We start from the raw sequence: 10905 nt of genomic DNA, 5'->3' as shown, positions 1-10905 counted from the left end.
GAAACAATTTAAGTTTTTTTTATTTGTTGTAGTTTTTTTAATTTTGAATTTATTTGATAAAAAATAGTAAATAATAATAAAATCACAAAAAAAGTTCAGTTAGATATTAATGTAGTTAAAATGATATGATAGGTTGTGAAAGTAGTTTGAATTATTTATTAGTATTATTATTAGTATTAGTATTATTTATTGTCATTTTTATAGTTAAGTAATTAATTATAGTAAAAAGTTTTCAATTTTTTGTTTCTTTCTTTTTCCAATCATTTTTGTTTTTCAGTTATAATGTATTCTATTTTATTTATTTTTATTTGTAAGTCTATTATAACAACCCAACATGATCAGTGATGAACAAACATTTTCATAATTTTTTTATGAAGTAAAAAAAACTGAGTGTATGCACAGAAACAATATATATATATATTTTTTTTTTAGTTAATTATAACAACCCAACATGATCAGTGATGAATAGCAAAAACCAAAACATTTTCGTCAGTAATTTAGTTAGATGTGTATTTGCAATGTCTCATTGCCCGAACAACCAACGCAAGTACACAACTATATGACATATTTTAACTAACAGCACATCTGTTCTTCCACAGCCTTTTTTGTTCTTGTACTTTTTATGGTGTCAACTCTGAAAGACACTGGTTAGGTTATATTTAGTTTATTTAATAAGCATCTGCAAACACTGCATCATAGTCTGATGTTTTAAAGAACTTTGTGCCATGAAAAGTCATTGTCATTACGGCTAGATTTATGAGACGGCTGATCTTGAAAACATCTCATCTGAAACGTCAGTTTCCCTGATAAATTAAAACCACCCAAGCCTCGCTTCACCTCTGTTATGACACATCCAATCGCCCTTTTAGTCCATCTAAAGACAATGAAACGCCAGTCGAGCGTGCAAAAGCAGGTTTCGGGATCTGCAGTCACGTTAGCTTCTTCTGTGTCGGAGATAGCGAGACACTATCTGAGGCTATCTAAGTGATTCATGGACTATTGATTCCCTAGTCAGTCCAATTGCGGGGACTTCGATTGGAAAACCTGTTCCCCAGAGGCCTATCCATGCAGATGCCATATTGCTGTGTAGCGAAGCAGAATTGATATTAATTTGAGCTATCTGTTCAACTAGTCAAACTCACTTTATCCTCCGCTATAAGACAGTCACTCCGGGAAAACAACATATCACGCAAACAAACGCGAGACAAAGGCAATAAGCGCTTTATGATCTTCTTTTTTTCTCTTCTTACAGAAAGGAGAGACGGTGAAAAGGATACGAGAAGAGGTAAGCCACATAACACTTATAAATGTTGTCTTTCTCAGAACAGATATTTCTTTGAAGCTAGCATGGCGCTACAGCAAATAAATGTGGTATAAAGACACTGGAGCGTCCCACATAGGCTACATACGTCCTCAAAACAGTCGATGCCCGCCACATTAAAGCTGAAAGACTGCAGAAGACATGAATATTTAAATGAAGCCTTTCATCTGAAGGGCGCATAACGCACACACGCGGCCAACTCTAGTTCATTAGTTTGCTATGAATGTGTTGGTATTTTCAAGGTAGTTGCTAATAACAATAGCTTCCGGATAGAGAAGTGGGTTACCAAGGAGAAAAACCCTGGAGTGGGTGAGCATGTCCCTCTGAGAATAAAAAAAATTATAATAATGTTGTTCGACACTGATGATCAGTAGAAATTCTTCCTCAGCTCTTGTTCACTAGCTCGCCTCAACCTCTACCTAATGGTTTTTGCTTCCTAACAACATAAAATGTCAAAATGATTGTGTTTTTTCAACCTAATTAACAGTTTCGGGGGGTGGCAACTGTGAACGCGAGCTTGCGCATGAGGCATTCTCTATTGCATTAGTTGGGACACCGCAGGGGTCAATCCTGGGCCCGATAGATGTCATAAAAAGAAGGAATTGCCACTGGATGTTTTTCTCTATGTTGTTCTGTGCTATTATTAGCAGTGGGAGCTTATAGAAAGAGTTCTTCTCGGGGAAAAAGCTGTCATGTACTCACCCTGTGTCACATCAAATCCATATGAGATATTTGGAAGAATGTTCATGCTGCACTTTCCCATACAACAAAAGTATATAGGCTCACAATAAAAGCAAAGTGAAGAAAAAGTACACCCTAATCCAAATCATTTGAAGAAAAATGCGACCCTGGACCACAAACCCGGTCAAAACCGGTCAATTTTGTAAAAATACAATTTATACGTCATCTGAAAGCTGAATAAATAAGCTTTCCATTGGTGTATGGTTTGTTAGAATCTAAGGGTGCAAAAAAATCTAAATGTTGAGAAAATCGCCTTTAAAGTTGTCCAAATGAAGTTCTTAGCAATGCATATTACTAATCAAAAATTAAGTTTTGATATATTTACGGTAGAAAATTTACAAAATATGTTCATGGAACATGATATTTACTTCACGAGTTCCCACTTACATATAATTAGCTGGAGTATGTAAAGCATGTTTGGCGTGAAGAAGGAACTCGGAGTGAGGAGATGGGGTGGTGGAGGGATGCTGATAATCCGTCAAATGGGTAGAGGTAAGTCAGCTGTATTTATGCATGATGTAGATTGACTTGAGTGAGTTCCATGCAGCTGTGTTAATTAGGCTAAGTATCTGACGTGCTCCTCCCGAACTTTGTTTAATAAAACATCATTTAATATCCTAATTATTTTTGGCATAAAAGAAAAATTGATCATTTTGACCCATACAATGTATTTTTGGCTATAAGCTACAAGTATATCCATGCTACTTGGTTTTGTGGTCCAGGGTAGAGGGCTGCATTGGGATTGGGACCCGCCGGGTCCCGCGGGACCCAACGCAAATCTCGCGGGAGCGGGCGGTTTGAACTTTGCTGCGGGCGGGAATGGGCGGCTAAAAACAAGCACTGCGGGATCGGGATGCTCAGCGCGCTTTGCGTTAGTGAGGAAAAAAGTCTTGCACTTACTTCGTTTTCAGGATACGGAGGTATTCCAATACGGTAAAGTGCAACTCCATTCATTGGACAGCTTAACTTGTTTTGCAGGAGGATTTCGAGAGGGGGTTTCGGGAAAACCTGTCCAGTTTTCTTCCGTCCATTCGCCTTTTTCCCGTTGTTTGGGCTGCCTCGCAGTGCCCTCCCTCTTCCGATGCAAATCCGTTCTGTACTTCTAACGGCCTGTCTATGGCACAACGCGCTGGGTTAGTCTGTGTGTTGTAATGAGTGGCGCGGTGCTCCCTCCTCTAGCTGCATACGGCGATTACGTGAAAAAAAGTACTTGAAGTCGGTAGCCTAAGCGTTTTAGATGTCCCCGATAGCCCGGGCTACTGTTCCCTACCAGTTTGTCAAAATACATGCAGGCCAGGGAAAGAAACAAACATGAATTTCTTTAATAACAGCAATTTAAATACGTTTTTTTCCCTGCGGGACGGGAGAAGAGGCAAAATCAATGCATTTCTATTATCGTGCGGGAATAAATTCACAGAGTTTTGCGGGTGCGGGCGGGAGTGGACATACATATTGCGGGAGCGGGCGGGAGTGTAACACACACGTTGCGGGAGCGGGCGGTAATGGTCAGAAATTCGGCGGGAGCGGGATGAAGAAAACAGTCCCGCGCAGGGCTCTAGTCCAGGGTCACAAATGGGTTTGAAATGACATGAGGGTGAGAAAAACATGAAAACCGCAATTTTGGGGGTAAAATATTTTAAAAATATGTCATTTAAAGACTAGGGTTTGGGTAACCCACTTCCAGAATAAAAATTCTGATAATTCACTCACCACCATTTCATCCAAGATGTTAATGGGTTTCTTTCTTCAGTCCAAAAGAAATGAAGGTTTTTGACGAAAACATTCCAGGATTGTTCTCCATAAAATGGACTTCAGTGGTGGCCAACAAGTTGAAGGTCCAAATTGTAGATTCAATGCAGCTTCAAAGTAGCCTGGGTTTCCCCATCCTGCCTTGCGCAGCGCGATTTTATTCACGCTTCTAGTCTAGTCTGGAAACCATGGACCTAATTTTCACCTAAGATAGGGAACCAATCACAGAACGGGGAGGGAGCAGCAAGACGATGACGCCTTCTATGCGACTCACCGAAGCAGTTTGTTACTATGGATCCAGCATGGCAGCAGCCGCGAAGTTATCTTTCGTGTCTACACCGGACGCGAGCGGCGTGACCCGACTCGACAAATGACATTAGAACCTATTATGCTGTCTACACTGTATGCGGCGAGACATGGCAAATCCCGACAGTAATCTGCTGCCGCGTTCTATTTATGACGTGCTCACACAAAAGTTTAAATGATTTGCAACGGTCGCCTTGTCGCGTCCAGTGTACACAGACTTCAGCTGTTGCGGCGCGGCAACTGTCGCGTCCGGTGTAGACACGGTGTAGTGTTCGTAGTAGTTTAGAATGCAAGTTTATTTTGAAAAAAGAGCAACTTTTGGCGTTCGCTCTACCTACGTCATCCGGTATAATTGAAACGATTGGCTATGAGCTATGCACAGGGGCATTTGATAGACATTCGTATCGCCCAATAAACGGCTCTGGACATTCGTAAACCACGCCTCAAATACGAGAAAATGAACATGTGGTTCCCAGACCACGAATCATGACGAAGTCATAACGTGGTCTGGCATTAGCCAGGCTAGCTTCAAAGGGATCCCAGCTAAAAAAAAAAAAAAAAAAGAAAAGAAATGTATTTACTTTTTAACCACAAATGCCCATTTTGCACTAGTTCTGCAGTGCACGTCTGTGACTTCACGCCTTAAGTAATCACATTGGAAAGGTCATGTGTGAAAGGTCATAGGGCGAAAAACTCATTTTCAAAATTCTCATTTTCACCTAAAACTTGATGTTCATGTCTTTTTTTCTTCAGTCAAATCTAAAAATTAAATTTTTTGAGGAAAACATTCCAGGGTTTTTCTCCATATAGTGGACTTCAGTGGGAACCAGTAGGTTGAAGGTCCAAAGTTTCATTGCAGCTTCAAATGGCTCTACACAATCCCAGCAGAGAAATAAGGTCTTATCTAGTGAAACAACTGGTCATTTTCTAAAAAAAAAAAAATTAACATCTATATACTTTTTAACCACAAATGCTTGTCTAGCACTAGTTCTGCGATGTGCGTCCATTACTTCATGCCTTAGGTAATCCTGTTGGAAAGGTCATGTGCAGTTAGTTATACTTCGGTTCAAAAGGGTAGGGTATGGGCGAAAAACTAATTTTCTAATTTTAAAACAAATTCCTGATAATTTACTAACCCCCATGTCACTGAAGTTTTTTCAAGGAAAACATTCCAGGATTTTTCCTCGTCTAGCACTACACTCTTAAAAATAAAGGTGCTTCACGATGCCATAGAAGAACCTTTTTTTGTCTAAATGGTTCCATAAAGAACCTTAAACATCTGAAGAACCTTTCTGTTTCACAAAAGGTTCTTTGTGGCAAAAGAAGGTTCTTCAGATTATAAAAAGGTAAGAAAGAGACGGTTCTTTAAAGAACGTTCGTTGTGGAACCAAAAATGGTTCTTCTATGGCAGGAGTTCTCAACTCTGGCCCTCGAGGTCCATTTTCCTGCAGAGTTTAGCTCCAACCCTAATCAAACACACCTGAACAAGCTAATCAAGCTCTTCATCATTACTAGAAAGTTACAGGCAGGTGAGTTTGATCAAGGTTGGAGGTAAACTCTGCAGGAAAGTGGACCTCAAGGGCCAGAGTTGAGAACCTCTGCTCTATGGCATCACTTAAAGAACCTTTTAAAGCACCTTTATTTTTAAGAGGGTAGCTCTGCGATGCACGTCCATGACCTCATGGTTTGTGGTTAGTTGTACTTCAATACTCCAATACTCCAACTCCAATTTCAAAATCATCCAACATTGTTGTTTTACCTTTTTTTGTAAGTGTTTGACTTTCTTTGAACGTTCGTGTAGAGTCCATTGAAGCTGCATTGAAACTACAAAAGGTATAGAAATGTTAGTTTTATTTTATAAAATGACAGGTCATTTCATTAGACAAGACATATTCCTCGGTTGGGATCGTGTAGAGCACTTTAAAGCTGCATTGAAACTGCAAATTGGACCTTTAACCCATTGGCCACCATTGAAGTCCACAATATGGAGAAAATTCCTGAAAATTTTCCTCAAAAACCTTCATTTCTTTTCAACTGAAGAAAGAAAGACATGCATTTTATAAATAATAATAATAATGTATAAATTGTATAAAATATGTTAGTATACTATAGCTTCCATAGACCGTTGACTAAAACTCGCTTGAATTTGCATGCTTTGCTGCATGATTGATAGAGAGCTCAGTTTAAATGAACCTGACAGTCAGAGCCCTGCAGTAGAATGAATCACGCAGCTCCGTCCAGATCTCTGCTGGAGACATCCACACATTTGGACAGAACACACACGATCCGCACACCTAACATAAGGCCTATGCGGGCGGAACTAGTTTCCCTGAGGAGGTCAGGTAAATTCGTGTTTCGCAGGCGTACATTGTGATTTTAATCTCATCTGAATCAAACATGCCTGTGTTTTTCTCGCAAAACCCCGGTTTAAAAATTCCAGAACAAATTGCCTAGTATTTTCTCGAGCGTCCTCTGAGAAATCTAATCCTGCCTGAATAGAAATGTCTTGCGGTGTATTATTTTTTCACAACGTTGAATACATTAACTAAACAGAATTTTTTTGTCGCGGTGTCTTGTGCGCCTTCATTATGGATTAAGGTGTTCAAGTACTGCTGGCATCCTACCTGATGTAGAAAAATAATACATTTTTATTAATTTATGTGCCTAAACATGCACAATTCTGCGGTTAAAAAATAAAAAATGCAATGCCATTATTTTGATGCATTTGAGCAAAACTGCTACTAGAATAAATGCATGATGTTTACTCTGTCTAGTCTATTTTTTCTCTTTCTCATTATCAACCTCCCATTTATTTACTATTCCATCTTTACAGAGCAGTGCACGTATCAATATCTCAGAAGGCTCATGCCCGGAGAGAATCATCACCATCACGGGCGCCACAGAATGTGTGTTTAGAGCCTTTACTATGATCACAATCAAACTGGAGGAGGTAAGTACAGCAAAACAACTGCTCTTGCATCTACAGTTGAAGTCAAAAGTTTACATACACCTTGCAGAATCTGCCAAATGTTAATTATTTGACCAAAACAAGAGGGACCATACAAAATGTATGTTATTTTTAATTATTTAATACTGACCTGAATAAGATATTTAACATAAAAGACATTTACATAGTCCATAAGAGAAAATAGTACCCCCCATAATAACCCCGTTCAAAAGTTTACATACACTTGATTCTTAATACTGTGTTGTTATATGAATGATCCATGGCTGTGCGTTTTTGTTTAGTGATAGTTGTTCATGAGTCCCTTGTTTGTCCTGAACAGTTCATAAAAGTCCTTCAGGTACCACAAATTCTTTGGTTTTTCAGTATTTTAGTTTATTTGAACCATTTCCAATGACCGTATGATTTTGAGATCCATCTTTTCACACTGAGGACAACTGAGGGACTCATATGCAACGATTACAGAAGGTTCAAACGCTCACTGATGCTCCAGAAGGAAACGCAATGCATTAAGAACCAGGGGTGAAAACTTTTGAAATTTCAAGATCAGGCTAAATTACGCTTTAATATTTTGTCTTCTATGGAACATGTAACTATCTTCTGTAGCTTCTGAAGGGCAATATGATATTTAGGCAAAACAAGAAAAACGTACACATCCCATTCCGTTCAAAAGTTTACACTCCCTGGCTCTTAATGCATTGTTTACATTTTGGATGGCTGAATCAAAAATGAACATTTATGAAGTTAAAACATGTTCCTAGTCCTAGATTTTAAATTAGCTAACACCACTGATTACTTAATGCTATTTAAAACCTTTTGAAATTTATCGCATCGTCGACAGACTGCAAATAACTGACTTCGGCTGAAACTAAATGGTTTCCAGACGATTTGCAGCAATAAAGCTGTCAGGACAAACGCATGAACGGCCTTTAACTCTGCGTGTTTAGAATTTCAGCAATTTCGAGACATGGTTTGTAAGAACAGCTGGATGAAAGATTTGTGGGTAGTTTTCATATATCGTCCGTCGCTCCCATAGCAGCGGGGTGCCTATCTGTTGTAGGATAACCTCAGAAATACCATTTGAGTCCCTACACGTTACATTCCCTTGGTGATGCCAGTGAACGATTGCTGAAAGAGACATACAGCTCTCAAAAAACAAAAATGTGCTAGACTTCCCAAATCACGATGGGACTTTTGTGTCATGTATTTCAAATACCTTCTTGCCTGACAGCAACATTAACTGTATTTCCGAGCAATGATACTCCTTAGCTAGCTACTAAAAGTACACAGTCGTTTATAGAAACATACATGCGTACGCGACACACATCCGTATATTTATTAATGGCATCAGTAGAGTTATATAACTGCCAGTCAATGAGGTGTGTCTGTCTGCCTGCAGCATGTCAGCTCTGCCCCCACCAAGTAATAATGAATCTTCTCACTCCTGCTAAATCCATTATGTATTTGATATCCTTTCATAGCAGGCAGGGTGCCATTCATTAAACATCTGTTAGGAATCTCCCTGTCCTTCGCACAACCGCGTTTCAGTACCCATAACGGAAGAGTCACCATAGAAACCCCTGAGGTGGTGGCGGGGTTCGTTTATGCCGAGCATATGATGAGCATTGCTGGTTGAATTTTACAAGGAGCTCTATTGAGGTCTGGCCCGGCTTTGATCCAGAATGTTTTCACCCGCTCTTTCAGTCAGCTGAGAACATGGAGGACATCTAAAAGCCATGTGTCAGAGTTTCGGATGATATGTGACAGAATAGACTAAGAATTTCAGAGCTTAGGGAGAAAGTCTAGACTAGAAAAGAGTCTTGTTTTTTTGAAGATAAAAATCCACAAGACATGTCATGAGACACTAAGATACAAGGTCCCATTCAGTATTCACCCATTCATTTGTGTCATTTTATTGTGTTGAGTTTATGCATTTTTATGTGAATGTAAGGCTAGTCATTAAAAAAAAAACAAGTTTAAATCATTGAATAATCATGTTATGCCTCTTACTGAAATATGCAATAGAAAACTCATGAAAGACTTACGTTATTTAAAAAATCCACATTGTTTTATTCATATTTAGGACTATGGGGGGGGGGGGGGGGCATCTAGCGTTTCTTGTCTCTGCCATTTGTAAGCTCTTTCAGTAGCTGTGGTCTACTAAAAGCCTCAAAGGCATCAGGGCTAAAGTGGAGAGATCAAAGACGCAGGTCTTTAAGAAGTTTTATTCGTCTACAGGCATCTTCCCATTCTTGCCTCCTTTTCTTATTGCTAGGAAAGCAGTGAAGACTTGCATTGCTTCTCTTGTTGCCCTTTGACTGAAAGTTATAACCAAAAGCCGCACAATGTGGCATTGTATCAGTATTTTATTTTTGAGTTGTGAATTTCTGTAAAAAAAGGGACATTTGACGTCAGAAATAATTGGGCCTCCCATAGTCCAAAATATTCATAAAAAAACAATGTGGGGTTTTTAAAGGAAACCCTGGGTATTATGACATGTTTGGCTTAATATAACGTAAATTATGTCTCTTAGTGAAAAATACACAATACAGAATACACAAGTTTGAAACTAATAGAAGTCTAAACGCCCTTGGATATCGAGTGAAATCCATGTGGAGAAACTCCCTCAGTGGCCACAGCTTCATGACAAGCGCTGGCATGTTTACATCCTGCCAGGATGGCATCTAGCATTTCTTGTCTTTGCCATTTATGAGCTCTTTCAGTAGCTGTGGTCTACTAAAAACCTCAAAGGCATCAGGGCTAAAGTGGAGAGAACGAAGTAGCAGGTCTTTAGGAAGTTTTAAAATAAAAAAATAGCAGTAGGTAGCGCCTGTAGCTCACGTGTGCCTCCATTTGACGCCATCAAAATATTTTTAAATAACGTAAATCTTGTATGGGTTTCCTACTACATATTTCAGTAAGAAATTGTAATTAATTGTAAAATAATTACAAATTATTATTTTTAGAAGGTTAGATTGGTGTTATTGGTATGTGGAACTGGAACAGCAGAAGGCACTTGAATGGCGTTAAACATGTCTTGCTTTGCATCAGAAATTGTATTTGACTTCACCCGCATGCTGTCAACCCTGAGTTATTGTTGCATATGCTTTAGATCGCAGCTCTAAAACAGCTCCTTAGTTACATCAGATCAAGAGCGCTTGCAAATTGTCATAAATTCTGCGCCAAGACCCCTTTACTCAACAGCTAATATGCAAATAAGACAGAGTCAATCTGTTGAGAGTAATATCTAAATTGATATTTTATTATCCAGGAGGGTTGTTAAATGAGACGAGAGGGATGAGGGGTAAAGGCTTTGTGAGACGTCCTACATCAAGAATGAATCAGGGGAGTGGACATCCTTTAGTCATCGCTATTAAGACCGAGGCATATTAATATCACTCCTAATTCCACCGAGAAAAGACTACACAGGGCCACAAAGAGGTACTAGGAAGAGAAAGAAATAGAGAATATGATTTCAGTCAGACATCGGCAAGAAAAGATGCACAGTTTTCTTTTTTTCCACCTCCCCTTCGTTCTCTGGAGGATTCGGGGCGAGACGTTGAAAGAGCACAACAACAGTGTCTCCAAACCCCTAGCGCTGATGGAAACACTAAACAGAGAAGAAAAAGACTCACTAGCTCTACTTTCCGAGACGCCACTCGAGGCGTATTCATTCAGCTCACGTAGGTGAGGTCTGGGTTGATGGGCAGAGAGACAGCACACGCTATTTACATTTCAAACCCGGCAAGATTCCTGCTCCCCCCTAATTGATTGCAGCAGTGGTGGGCCATGATTCGGGCTGATATTTATTACCTGGTTTAAT

General features: G+C 39.4%; 1 protein-coding gene across 1 annotated transcript in view; it reads left to right on the top strand.

The window, feature by feature from the left end:
- The window catches only part of LOC141338412 (poly(rC)-binding protein 4-like), a 405056-nt gene that overhangs the window by 371529 nt on the left and 22622 nt on the right, over positions 1-10905 (top strand). The window contains exons 4-5 of the mRNA XM_073843951.1: positions 1253-1285; positions 6951-7067. Coding sequence (XP_073700052.1) covers positions 1253-1285; positions 6951-7067 — 150 coding nt within the window. The remainder of the gene's footprint in view (positions 1-1252; positions 1286-6950; positions 7068-10905) is intronic.

Source organism: Garra rufa, chromosome 7 (assembly GCF_049309525.1).
Source record: "Garra rufa chromosome 7, GarRuf1.0, whole genome shotgun sequence".
In the NCBI taxonomy this organism is placed as follows: domain Eukaryota; kingdom Metazoa; phylum Chordata; class Actinopteri; order Cypriniformes; family Cyprinidae; genus Garra; species Garra rufa.
This window is presented reverse-complemented; position numbering and strand designations above follow the sequence as displayed.